Raw genomic sequence first — 14,414 nt, 5'->3', positions numbered from 1 at the left:
TTATTTAAACTTAATATAATTATATTACATGTTGTTCAGAAGTCTTGTGCCTGTGCCTCTGTCCGTATTGTCATAATTAACATCGATTATATTTGCCTAGCCAGACATTCTAACTACATAATCTTTGCATAACAAAAGGACTTCAAAAATATTAGACGTGTCAACAGGCATTTACTTCTACTGCTATAATCTCCACTTTCACTAGAGTATGTTAATTAGCATTTAACAATGTTAGAAATAGTTCATTGGCAAAATGAATGGCTTTCAAGATACGTGGATTGGTTTAAAATACTATAAAGGTACCTGAGCCCTCACAGAAACAGGGGTACAAGATTTTGAGATGCCCAGCAGCCTATACCTTCTGTAGAATGATCTTTCCCCAAAATAGCTTTTTAGAGGTTTCAGTGGTTAATGCTATACCCCATTGTCTTATCATTAGATAAACATACAGATTTATCTAGTCTGTTAACATCATTGGAAAGTTTTGCATGCCTTATTAGCATCACATTAATATTAGGAGAGGCTCCCTGGAAACCACAGTTGACTTTGTAGAGTCAGACATTTGATGAATCTCATTTTGGAACAGTGTTGAACCTGCCACCTAGTTTTATGCATACTAATCACCTCTTCCTGTAATTGGTACAGTTCCCACTTGTGGAATCACTCAATTCCCTACTGTGTATGTTCTTGTACATACACTTAAACAAAAAAACTCATATGTACTTGAAATTAATTTTAAAAATTAAAATATTCTATCATACATTCCTTTTTTTGGTTTACAAATACTGCTTTGTACACTTTCTCTCTTTCCATTTTGGAGTATCATTATAGTCTCAAATTAGTTTAATTGACTATAATTATTCTCCTTTGACGTTCAAAGTATCCCAATATGGCCCTGTAAGCCTGCTCCTTTCTTTAAGTCTGCACAAGATTTTTGAAGCACTTTTTATTTCTGGTGACAAGAGGTTCCAGTGTCCTAGATCCTGCAATCCACTACACTTCAAGGCACTATGGTTCCTTTCTGGTGGAGAATAGTATTACACACACAGATCACAATTAGAGTGGTGGGTAAAATGCTGCCAGGCCATTTCTTGTGGCATTTCTGATTCAATTAACATATCATGCTGCTGGTCCCTACTTTTGTTATAAATGTTCATTGTCCACAAAGACTTTCTATTCATTGGCCATGAACCTCGACTACATTTTGATGCCTTCTGTCCTAATCTGATCTGCCTGAGACCAACAGGGGCAACACCTATATAGTCAGATAGAGTCAGGATTATTGATCCATTCCAGTGAGGGAAACTGCATGCAAGAGAAACCACGGGATGTTTCAGAGAACAAAGGAAAAGATAAGAGTTATGGGATCCAGAGGAAGAGTGGACTAAAAGTAGTGTTTTGATAGATTCAGAGCAGGGCTGTATGTACGAGGTCAACATCAGAGCTGGACTGCAGAATAGTCTCGGGATCTTGTTTCTTGGAAACTACAAAATGACTACATATATGGACTGTTGTATTCAGGAGCCCCTTAAATGAAGGCTTTGCACTGAGGTTGGAAAGTGAGGCTGCTTCTTTGTGTCAAAGTGCTTTAAATCCTCCAAGCAAGATCAGTGCTTCATTCTTCCTGATATAATTTCAACAGCAAGGTTCCTAATAGTGTATGATTGTAGAGAACATCATTTTTCAGTGAGTTAGAAAGGAGACACTCAAAAGAAGGGGTTATTATTAACACTTTACAGCATATCCTTGGTAGTAACATTATTTCCTGTTAACTTTGCAGCTGGCTTTTCTGTTATCCCAGCCAAGCAAATATTTACATTCTTAGTTTGAACTAATTTTTCCTTTCCTATTCTGAATTATCCAAAGTCTTAGAGGAGAAAATATTGGCTTAATGTGTTTCTTTTATGTATGCCTAGCTTTCTGTACAACTGTGGTTAGTGCAAGAAGCATCAGTCTTCAACGTGTGAACCACAAGGTAATTTGCCTCATAATGCGCTAAGCTTACAGAGCCTCACGCAGCTATTTCTACTGCCATTTGAGACCCTAATGATATTCCAGATTGTCACTATCATGCTGCAGTGTTTGCCTTGATACCCTGCTCATTCCATCTCTGCTCAGGCTCGAGAGCTACCCTAGTCTAAGTGAATTGTATTACGGTAATATAAAAGGAAACCCGGTACCATACCCATTGGTAATAAAGTAAAAGTATGAACTTAAACAAACAGGCTGTGCAGTAAGCAAATAGCAAAAGGCTGAAGGAGGTTATGGTTAAATTCAAATATGTTAACTCTATAATAGATTATTGAAGTGCTAAGGTTTAAAATATAGTAAACGATAACCATAAAGAACATGTAGACAAAAGCAGATATCTCAACATAATTGTTTTCATGACAGTTTAAACGTATTATTTTCATCCTGCTATTGAGAAAAATATCCAAAATCCATTTTCTAGGTGGTTGTTATTTTAGAATAATCCTTTCCTATGGTATAATATTGCTAAAGACAAACCAGAAGAACTGTTGCATTTTATAATTGAGAGAATAATAAAATGCAAGGAGACAATGTAAAATTCCGTGTCTGGACTAAGAGTTAAACATCAGTAATAATCGTCAATATCTAAACATTTCTTATTTGAGCTTAACTCTCTCTTGCTTCTGCTTCCTTTTTTAGTTACCATATCTTATTTTTCTTTTCCTGCCAAACAGTCACTGATATGTCTAATCTGTACTTATTTCTACCATTTTCTGCTTAACTTGCTACAATCTTATTTCCACTCAAGCCAATTCTGTCAGAGCAGAGCTCGACAGTTGCCTGCTCCACTGACCTTTTCTCATTCCTCATCCTTTTTTGTTTAGTCATCAGACATTTACTGAAAGCTATACTGTGCCAAGAATTATTCTACTGACTGAGAGCTAGAAACTAGAAAGAGAACAACGTGGCTAGGACTGCCAGAGAATAAGGCAATGGAGAGTCTCTGTCCCCGAGGCTAACAGCGACAAAGCCCTTACCATGTCAGTGCTCTACACTTGTTAACTCTTTTAGTCTCCTTGACAACCCAGTTAGCTGGGAACCACTGTTATCCCAATTTTTCTGATGAAGAAACTGAATTTAAGAGATACTAAGTAACACAGCTGGTAAGGAGTAAACCTAGCATGACCACAGAGATTCCTTTATGTCTTTTTTCACTCTCCTGACTGCTCCTTTGCCTTATTTGTCTCTTTCTCCTCATTCCATCCCTATTTCCTTGGGGTTGACCTTCCAAATTATCTTTTTCCAGCTCAAATTCCAGTCAACTCCATCTTACTATTTTTGTCATCCCTGAAACTTAAATTTTCTAGTCTGAATGTGTTACCTTTTTTGATTATCCAGTTCCTCTTCCCAATTATCCCTGGTGTCCTAGGGAGGAAACCCTGAGGTCATACTTTGATTTTTTCCTACCCTTTCCTGAGATGTTATGTCACACTCATTAAATCTCATCCTTCACGTCATCATTCTCACATGCCCTAGTTCTTGCAACAGCTTCCTAGCCATATCCCTAACTCCAGCACTGCTCTCCCACAATCAGTCTTCAAGAATCTGCGTGTTTTTCTAATGTCCTACTATAGGAAGGCAACATATTTCTCTTCCTGGCTTTCAAAGTCCTCCAAAAGCTATGCCAACCCTACCTATCTAACTTTATTTCCCACTACTTCCCAAAAAATAATCTCCCTTTTCCTCTCTGTTTCCTCTCTCTTCCTTTCCAATAACTATTTTGCACTGAACTTCTTGTCAATTCCCACCTTGCCTATTAAAATAATCACTCAACCAAACAACCAAACCCTGCTTCCAGTTTGTCCTTTCATTCATTCATCCAACAAAAATCTATACAAATACCAGAGATGTAAAAATGACTAAAACTCAGTTTCAAATCTCAAGAAAATTACAGTCTAACAGGGAGAATACATCTATACCTATTTAAGTGCTATAATAAGAGTATAAATATTGGATATATCTCCTCAAGCAAATGAAACAAAAGAAAAATAAACAAATGGGACTACATCAAACTAAAAAGTTTTTGTACAGAGAAAGAAACCTTCAACAAAATGAAAAGACAACTTACTGAATGGGAGAAGATAGTCACAAATAATACATCTGATAAAGGTTAATATCCAAAATATATTTTTAAAAAACTCATACAACTTAATACCAAGAATACTTAAATCCAAATTTAATTTTTTTTAAAAATGTGCAGAAGACCTGAATAGACATTTCTATCAAGAGGACATACAGATGGCCTACAGACATATGAAAAGATGCTCAACTTCACTTATCATCAGAGAAATGCAAATTAAAAGCACAATGAGATATCTCCTCAAATCTGTCGGAATGGCTATCAATAAATAAATAAGTGCTGGTGAGAATGTGGAGAAGAGGGAATCCTCATACATTGTTGGTGGGACTGTAAATTAGTGCAGCCACTATGGAAAACAGTATGGAAATTCCTTAAAAACTTAAAAATAGAGCTGCTATATGATCCAGCAATTCTACTTCTGGGTATTTATCCAAAGAAAATAAGAACTAATTTGAAAAGATACATGTACCCCCATGTTCACTGCAGCATTACTAGTAATAACCAAGATATGGAAGCAACCTAGATGTCCATCCATAGATGAATGGATAAAGAAGATGTGGCATATATACCAGGGGTGCCAAAAAATGTATACAAGTGGACACTTTGGTCAACGTTGCCCAAGCAGTAGTTCGCCGTAATCAGAAGTGTCTGGACACAGATGGTAACCACTTTGAGCACCTCTTGTAATTGCAGAAGTCAAACGTGACTTGTATTCATCTTTTTTTATTGGTATATATTGAGTATTACAATTTTAATAGTTTATTTTTTCTTAAAATATGTATACATCTTTTTGGCACCCTCTGTACTATAATAAAAGTTATGTGAAAGTGGTCTCTCTCTCAAAATATCTTATTGTATTATACATACAATGTAAATACACTGAATAAAGGGATGATGATTCACGTCCGGGGCAGGATGGAGCAAGACGGCATAAGATTTCATCATGCTACTCAGAATGGCATGCAATTCAAAATGTATGAATTGTTATTTCTGGAATTTTCCATTCAGTATTTTTGGACCACAGTTGACTGCGGGTCACTGAAAGGGTGGAAAGCAAAACCACGGCTAAGGGGGACTGCTGTATTATCAATTTAATCTATGTTAACATGTAATAATAGCTAATGAAGCTAAAACTATTGTCTAGGTTTTACATTTTTAATATTTAACACTAAGTATGGTTTTAGAAATAAACTATCCCAGTCATAATAATCTTACATTCTTACATTAATATCTAAGTGGCATCATAATTTCAGTCTTAATGCTACCAAACTTTTTCTAACAAATGAAAGATGAATGGACAGAGTTTAACTTTTCAATTTTAATAGAATGAACAATGTGTCACAGAAAACAAATTTTAGTTTCTTGTAGCAGTTTGACAGTGAATATGAGAAACCAAAAAAAGTCACACAACTAGTGAATGTGACACCACCACAAAATTAGCTACATTTCATGGATGCTTTTAAACATTTGCCATTGTTCATAATTTGGAGATACCTACTTTGAAAATATGGCCTCTAACTAGGTTTCATCAACAGCTCTTGTTAAATTCACCCTGATGCCATAGGTGGTTTTAGCCTGGCCCCCTCGGAGACCAGCTATATAAATCTGGGGCCTGGGCACGCCAGTGCTGCCTTCCCTCATAGATTGCGTGCTAGCGTCCTTTGAAGGGTACACCTGCGAACAATTGTCTCTTCTCATGTGACTAAGATCAGTTTGTACCGAGTGAGTAATCTTCTGACGCAAATTGGCCTAAGTAGAAAGAGAATACACTGGAAAATTAACATTTCTCTAAAGAACAAATAATATAAAATATTACCAGGTACCAGTTCATATTACCTATTTTTTTCCCAATCCACAAAGAAATTAGTTATGCAACATTGCATTTTTCTACAAAACATTAGAATATTAGAAAAATCTAGAGTGTAACAGAAAATAAATATCCTTTGCCAAGAAGTCGGAAAATAAATAACGAAAATGGATCCAAAGAAATAACATACAGGTTCAAATTTACAATGAGTTCAATTATTTGTTAATATAATCTAATTCCTTTATTACTATACTTTCAGATTCGGACAACTTGGATTTTTCCACCATTCTTGGTTTATTTTTATAAAGACAAAAATTTAAGATTTCCATTGTCTTATTTAAATTGGCTTCACCCAAGACTTTTAATATAAAAAAGCTCTGATGTTTTCAGAATATATTTTTCATTATTCTACATTTTGTTTGCTGCTTTTATGGATTACTAGTAAACATGAAGTTAAACAGATTACTCGGGCTGAAAAGCAAGGAGGAGCTTATACAAAGAATAGGAGCTACAGAGGTTATGGTGATGTCCAGGGGAAAAAACTCAGAAGGCATCACAGCATATGAATTAAGAAGGAGAGACTTGGAATTAGGGAAATTAGATTACACAGCTTATTTTCTACATTAATATAACATTACTATTTCACTGTCTTCATTAGCATAATTTTACTATGCCAAGAGGCTCTTGTGAAAGCAAATAACTTGACTGTTGATTACAGAACATCCTGAAAAATGCATCACTTTTTCAGTTGTAAGCATTAACACATGGATGAAGCCCTGGGAGTCTTTACATCCTTTGTCTCAAAAATTTCCTTGCTATTCCCATCAATGCTGGACTGCTTTTTCATGATATTTTCCCAATCCAATTCAAGCCCCCATCCTATCCCCCGACCTACCCCTGGCATTGAAAGACCTGCCTTCAACCAAACTTTAAATTCTCAATACATTCTGACCTTGCTGTTCCTCCTCTGAGACACTGCTGAGGTGGTGATTTCCCTCACAGCTTTAAGCTAATATACTCAGCTTTGTCTATTGGTGATACTTGGGGAGCTGGCATTCAACATCATGCAATTGTAGGGGAGAAGTAGGGCTAAGATGGGAATCAGAATGAAGTGGAGGTTGAGAAATGAGAAGAGAGGGGTCAGTCAGAATAGAATTCAGCCCCACTGAATACCCCATTCTCTTAACATTTCTAGTCCAGACCTGTGCTGTCACCTCTTACTCTCATCTCCTGTCCAACCATCACTCCCCTCTTCTCCGTCGCCTATTTCCATCTCAAAACCAACTTAATATGTCACCGAAGTCAATTAAGTAGAATTTTTATTTCACTTCTCTTATAACACTTAGCAAGAGGTACTTAAATATTTTTCGTGTATCAATGCTACTTGATAGACTTAGCTCCTGAAGAAGTAGGTAGTGGAATATATGTGTTAGCCAGTATATGTCTGATGAGTTCACGTGAGTTTAGCAGATAATAGAAAAGAGTGTGGGGAGATGGGAGCTTCAAGAACTGCAGGCGAAAAACTGATAGGAATGCTAATCGAACAGTGATCTGGAAGGTATACCAGGAAGCTGAACCGTCCTCATCCCAGGAAATCAAGGCACTCTGTGAAAAGCTGCCACCAGAGAAGGTGGCGAGGGAAATGATGTGGTGAGTGAAAATCCTGTGAGAAACTGAATATACAAACAAAGGCTAAAGAGCTTATGTGACAGTAGAACTCTGACCCACAGTCTCTGCAGCAGCCAGTCCAGGAAGCCAAACCACAACCTCTGTAGCTGTAGCAGTCATGCCCAGAACAGTCAGGACTTGGCCAGATTCCTTATCTAGGTGCCCACCCACCCTCTAACTCAGGACCAACAGAGAGAGCCAAATACGCTCACCAAACCAATCACATAAGATGCCTGCCTCCAGTTTGCCATGTCAACTACCTCCAATCAGTGAATACCTGAAGCCCTCCCTGTTTTCATATACAGTTTTCCCACTCCTCTCCCTGCCCTAGCGTCTCTGCCAAAGGGAAGCGATGGTGGCTGACTCCCTTAACTATAGCAAGCTCTGAATAAATAGCCTCTGTTCCCATTCGGGTAGTCTTCATTTATTTCCACACTTATTTCAGTTAAAGAGATGGGTAAAATATACTAAGAAAAAGCTACAGTTATAAAAAGTGTTTGTTTCCTTAATACTACAAATAATTATTTAAAATGACAAGAGACTATAAATATGGTAGGTGGATGGAATTCCACTGAGTAAATAGGGATGAGTTTTAAAGACAGACTCTAAAGGTAGGCACCTACTGAGATTAAGATGACTGAGAATCAGAAGAACTAGAGAGCCCGGTATCTGGAAAGGACATGTTGACTATAACGGGACAATATCTGTGATATACTTAACAGAGGTAACATTCTGTTCCTCAGCGAAAGTCCCAAAAAGAGAAGGGTATACTTCAAATGATTAGAGGAAGTTGGGAGTGCTTTAAATACTAGCACCTCATAGATTAGCACAATAAGTTAAAACTATTATATAGGTTACTAGAGGGATGAGAGATAGAGATAGAGACAGATAGAGATAAGAGATAGCAACTATCATTGTTCTAGTTACTGGCTGGTATAATTTGAGAGTTGTTTCATGCTACTGAATTTCAATATATACTTAAAATTGGAAGACAATCTTACAATGTAAAGTTGACAAATATAAATTATGCTTATTTTTATGTTAGCAAAGAACTCTGTACAACTACTATTTTATAAAAAGAATTTAACTTATCAACTCTATGAGTAACAACATATTAAAATTTCCCAACCTATAAGTAATTTTAGAAAGTATTGTTACAAACCAATTTTATAGCTTTTCTTCTTAATTCCCATTCATTCCACTCATATGATGTCACAATTGTTGGTGGCAATATGTGTGTATCCGTCTGTGTGCTAGTTTCATTCTTTGTAATTGGTTTTATATGTTTGTCAACATCTTTCATCTAAAGAAGTGGAGTTTTGTAATTATTTGTAAAAAAAAAAAAAAAGCATTATTTACATATAACTATTTAGCTAAAACTGACAAAAGATTAGAAAAACAAGAATTTTTAAACATGGAATATACTTGTAATACCAACAGAGAAAATAAGCTCATAATTAGTAAGCTAAATGCAATTTATTTTCCTGGGCATCGTGGCTTTGTGCCTGATTTTGTAAATTTAATGTAGGTGGTAGCTTTTGGAAGGGGAAAACCTAACATCACTCATTTCCTCTCCAACTTTCACAATTGGTAGCAGAAGTGAATACCTTGTTGGAAATGGATAGAAGTTTAGAATAGCTATTAAATATTGGGTATAAATCACGTGTGTTTAAAGTATCAGAACATCTTTAGAATACACCTTAAACTCAAACTAGGCATACAGAGCCAGATTATTATCCAAGAAGTTTTTTTGTTATTTTTTTTTTTAATGAGTATGTTGGTTTTCTGCTGGGATACCCAGAAACTCACTATTCAAATATTAAGTACTCAGTAATTCCACACTAATCAAGATACGGTTATGCTAGGTATGCAGTTGCTGGAGGGGCTGACAGAGGTTTAAGGAGCTCCGTCATAGTAAAAAGAAGGGAAAAGGTTTAACTTTTTTTCACAAGTCAAGCAACAGATATGAGTGCCTACGATTTAACATAAGATATAATTTTTACCTTCAAAATGATCTTATGATACAATTAGGTAGACAAAAAAACATGCTGAAAAGATAACAATATTATACAAGTAAATGACAAGTAAATAATAAGAAGTATTATAGCATTGAAATATGGAGAGAGAAAACCCACTTCAATGGGTACTGAAGATTACTGAAGAACAGCTGAGGAGTAAATAGACAGAAAGAAAGAAAGGGAAAACAAGACCAGTTATGTAGGGGGAAAATTGTTCTTTAATGGAAAACAATGCATTGTCTACATACAGCACACCTTTCTGGTTTTCTGATTCTAGCTTTTCATTGTCTTTGAGCTATCTTACAACTCTGTAAATTATAAATAAATGATAGCAAGGCCAAATATTTCTTGTCTATAGACATGCAAATTCATAATTATTTCAAGGTTTTCTATAGAACTTGACAGTGTAATTATCAAATTTATATGAAAAATTGAGAAGTATAGTCAAGATTCTTTAGAGAAAAAAAGAGTGAGAGAACTTACTCTACCAGATATTAAGATTTGCTATAAAGCTATAAAAAGATATAGGCACAGAAATTTTTGAACAATTGAATAATTGAACAGAATAGAGAGCCTAAAAAATAAGCCTATGTATATAAGACACAGTGGGGGAAAGGAGAGTGTATTGGACATTTAATCTGGGACAATTTGCTATTCAAATGGAAAGAAAATTAAAATTGATCTTCACCTCCCACCAGACACAAAAATCAAATCCAAGTGATTAAAGACTCTAGTGTAAAAGGCAAATTTATATCTTTAAAAATCAATTTAGAAGAATATTTTTGTGATCCAAGGATATATGAGGTTTTCTTAAACAAGACATAAAAGCTCAAGACATGAAGAAAAAAGAAAGGGCCGGCCCAGTGGCTCAGGCGGTTGGAGGGCAGTGTTCTTAACACCGCCTAACGCCAAAGATAAATTACACAATAAAATGAAAAACTTTATTTATCAAAAGACACCGCAAAGAGAATGAAAAGATAAACAGCACACTGGGAGAACATATCTGCACAACATATATCTAATAAAGAATTAGTATCAAAAATATATTTTAAAAAAAGCATCTCCTACAAATCACTAAGAAAATGACGTATAACCAATAGAAAATTGGACGAAAGACATAGTCATTTCACAGATATATTGTTTAGGAATACATACATGAATGGCCAAAATTAAAAAGACAAGAAATGAATAACACCAAATTCAGAAAGTAGTTACCGAGCAGAAGAGAAAAGAATGAGATTGAAAAGGCGTACATAGGTAGCTCTGAGAAATTTGTTGTAAGTGATGGATACACAGGTGTTTGTTTTTCATTGTTTTTATACAGTGATGCATTTTACATACCCTTTGGTTTATATAAATACGAGGGGTGCCAAAAATATGTATACAGTGGACACTTTGGTCAACATTGCTCAAGCAGTAGTTCGCCGTAATCAGAAGTGTCTGGACACTGATGGTAACCACTTCGAGCACCTCTTGTAATTGCAGAAGTCAAACATGACTTGTATTCATCTTTTGTTATTGGTATATATGGAGTATTATAATTTTAATACAGTTTTCCTTTCTTAAAATGTGTATACCTTTTTTTGGCACCTTCTGTATTACACAATTAAAAGTTAAAATTATTTATTTAAAATGAGTGGGACATATTTCCCGAGTGTAGTGTTTTCTTTTTAGCCTTTTTGTTTTATTTTATCAGAATTGATATATAAGTGCTTTTTTCAAAAAATTGATCTCACTTATGTTTTAGAAGTGGGTAGAGTATAAAATATAAATAAAAACCATTGAGTTTTATTAAGGCATAATTAGTGAAACTGCTGATGGTTAAATAAAAAACTAAGCAAATGGTACTTTTTATGGATGGGACAACCTAATCTAATAAACACATGAATTCCCCCACTAATTATTTTATTATTTTAATGTAATTTCAGTTAAAATCCAGGAAGATTTTGAAGGAAAGTTGACAAATTCATTAAGAAATTTACATGGACATATGAAGATCCATGCATGTCTAAGACACTTTTGAAAAAATAAAAGGCAAAGGGAAGGGTTTGACCTATCAGATAATAAAATATATTATAGAGCAATAGTAATTAAAAGAGTATGGTCTCAGCACAGAGATAGAAAAATAGGCCAGTGGAACAGAATCAAGAACCTAGAAACAAGCCCATTTGGTATGCAAATTGTTAGTACAATGGAAGTGGCATCATATTTAGTGGGAAAACTATACATTATTAGTATACATTAAATGATGTTAGGAAAGCTGGCTCACAGCATGAAGAAAAATAAAATTAGAATTCTTCATCTCTAAATGGATTACAGACCTAAATGTGAATAATAAATTAAAACAGAAGAAAACGTAAATGGATAACCTAAGACAATGAAGGATTTCTAAAACAAGATTTCAAAAAGCACAATGTTTAAAGAGAAAAATTAATAGCTATGACTACATTAAAATTAAAGGTGAGTCTTCAATGACGGACTCAACTGACAAAGCTAAGAGGTGGCAGACTGGACAAAGACATTTGGAAAATTATAACTGATAAAGAATTAGTACAGTAGACAAGGAATTCCTGCCAAGCAATGAGTTAAAGACAGAAAGAACAGTATAGAAAAGAAAAAACTGGCAAAAGTTATGAATAGTCATATGGAATGGGAAATCTGAGTTATAAATGTAAGAAGATATGCTGAACTTCGCTATCATAAAAAGTACAATTAAGCAATATGAGATACCATTTTAATTTCATCACATTGGCAAAAATTATAAACCCAGGTAACAGCAAGTGCTACCAGGGTTATGGGTAAGTGAAGCCTCACAGACTGGAGTTAAATTGATCCAAAATTTTGACAGTAACCTCTCAGTTGAGCCAAAATTATAAACCTACCATTTGGCCGCATACAGAATACTAAATATACCACTCTCTCTCCACAACAGAAGGAACCTAGAGCACTCTGGAGTATTGCCTCATCCAAAAGGAGTGTCACATCAGTAGGCTGGTAGCACTTTGTCAGAACAAGAGCACCAACTGAACTGTCCAGGGTTCTCTGCCACAGCTGTCCCACTCCCCAACCACTTTGTCCTTACTTACCAGTCACTGCTTGGGTCCCTGCTGACCTGGTCAGTGGTACCCAAACCCATCTGTTTCATAGTCAAATGTTGATAAATATAACAACATTTTAAACTATGTATTTCAAGTTTTTTTTTTCATTTTAGTTAGCTTAAAAGAAAGGAACTGAATGTGTGTGTGTGTGTGTGTGTGTGTGTGTGTGTGTGAGAGAGAGAGAGAGAGAGAGAGAGAGACAGAGAGAGAGAGAGAGAGAGAGAGAGAGAGAGAGAGAGAGAGAGAGGAGACAGAGTAATTAAAAGGTGAACAATAAAAATGAGAGACCAAGAGGAAGAAAATGAGCAGGAGAATGTGAGCCCCATGCAGGCAGGGATCTATATCTGTTTTGTTCACTGCTAAATCCCCTATGCCAAGAACAGTGCCTGGCACACAGTAAGTAGCTATTGAATGAATTGATGACTAGGCATCGACGTACAAAGAAACACACCTTCAGATGCATTTTGTGGCCTTTCAGACTTGTGATTTAAACATGTTAAATTATTTTACAACTTTATGTTATCACCTATGTTATCTGTGCTGAATTCCTTCAATTTTAGGTAGGAAAATACGGTAGTTTCAATTATTTCTCTAAATGTAGTCTTTCTCTTTCATGTTTTCCCAGTCAAATTCATCAATTTGACTCCTTATCATTTCCACTATTCTTTGTTGACTTCCTTAGTTTCCATCTGCAGATGTGAATCCCTTTCAGATAATCTGGAAAGATCCTCATCTGACCCTATCTCTGCATGGACTTGGGAACCATGTACAACAAAATATAACTTTTTAATTAAGTATACTTTTAAATGTCATAAATTCTTAAAACACCTTCCTTACCTGAGAATAAGGAATGAGTGTTTCAAAATGTTGATGAAGTTCCAGTAGCTGAATTAATTCTGCATTTTTTTTGGCCTTTTCTCTAATTAAATCAATGTAAATTTCAGGGTTTTCTGCAAATGAATATGCAGCACTTTTGGTACTGAAAGTGTAATACTTTTCTTTATGTTTCAAAATTCCAATTGCTGGATTTCCTGAAAATTAAAAAAAGGAATTGAATGTGCTATAAATATTCAGTGATTTCTTTGTTTGTAATATACCCATAGAACCATTTCCTATATACTCCATTTTTAACTTATCACTTATGTTTTTATTTTGCTAAAATGTTACAATTAGCAATGTTAAATTATACACTTTGTTAAATTATATTTTAGGTGAAATTCATATTAAATTAACTACTTTTATGTATTTTATATATTTATATATTTAAAGCATGATTTCATATAAAAATATTTCACTAACTAGATATAAGATGTTTAAAAATCTCTTATGAGAAGCCACTTAGTCATCTGGCAAGTTTTTCAAATCTCCTTAAACTAAACTAACTACTATATAGGCATTGTTTTAAAAATAATTCTGTAAGCACTACAAAAATGGGACATCTCTTCCAAAATATCAGTTTGCATGTCAGAAAGTATTTCCCACTGTGGAAAGATACTATATAAAATAATGGATTATTAAATATCTGCATAGTTTATGGGAATTATATAGAAAACAGTAATACAGTCTTACTTATTGTTCTTTCATTTATTCAACAAATATGTATTGACCCTGTTCTTGGGGCTGAGGATACAGAAGAAAACAAAGTCCCTGCTCTCACCAAATCAACACATACCATAGGCAAGAGGGTGATCAGTGCTACAGAAAACTAAATA

General features: G+C 34.9%; 1 protein-coding gene across 2 annotated transcripts in view; it reads right to left on the bottom strand.

Annotated features, from left to right (window-relative positions):
* Positions 1–5,415: 5,415 nt before the first annotated feature.
* The window catches only part of CFAP206 (cilia and flagella associated protein 206), a 29,336-nt gene continuing 20,337 nt past the window's right edge, over positions 5,416–14,414 (bottom strand). Inside the window, exons 11-13 of one of the 2 annotated variants that reach the window (XM_033102743.1) lie at positions 13,540–13,733; positions 8,749–8,889; positions 5,416–5,860 (exon numbers count right to left, since the gene is read on the bottom strand). In XM_033102743.1, coding sequence (XP_032958634.1) covers positions 5,630–5,860; positions 8,749–8,889; positions 13,540–13,733 — 566 coding nt within the window. In that variant the 3' untranslated portion in view covers positions 5,416–5,629. The remainder of the gene's footprint in view (positions 5,861–8,748; positions 8,890–13,539; positions 13,734–14,414) is intronic. The other variant, XM_033102744.1, reaches the window with a different exon arrangement.

Source organism: Rhinolophus ferrumequinum, chromosome 3 (assembly GCF_004115265.2).
Source record: "Rhinolophus ferrumequinum isolate MPI-CBG mRhiFer1 chromosome 3, mRhiFer1_v1.p, whole genome shotgun sequence".
Taxonomy (NCBI): Eukaryota; Metazoa; Chordata; class Mammalia; order Chiroptera; family Rhinolophidae; genus Rhinolophus; species Rhinolophus ferrumequinum.
This window is presented reverse-complemented; position numbering and strand designations above follow the sequence as displayed.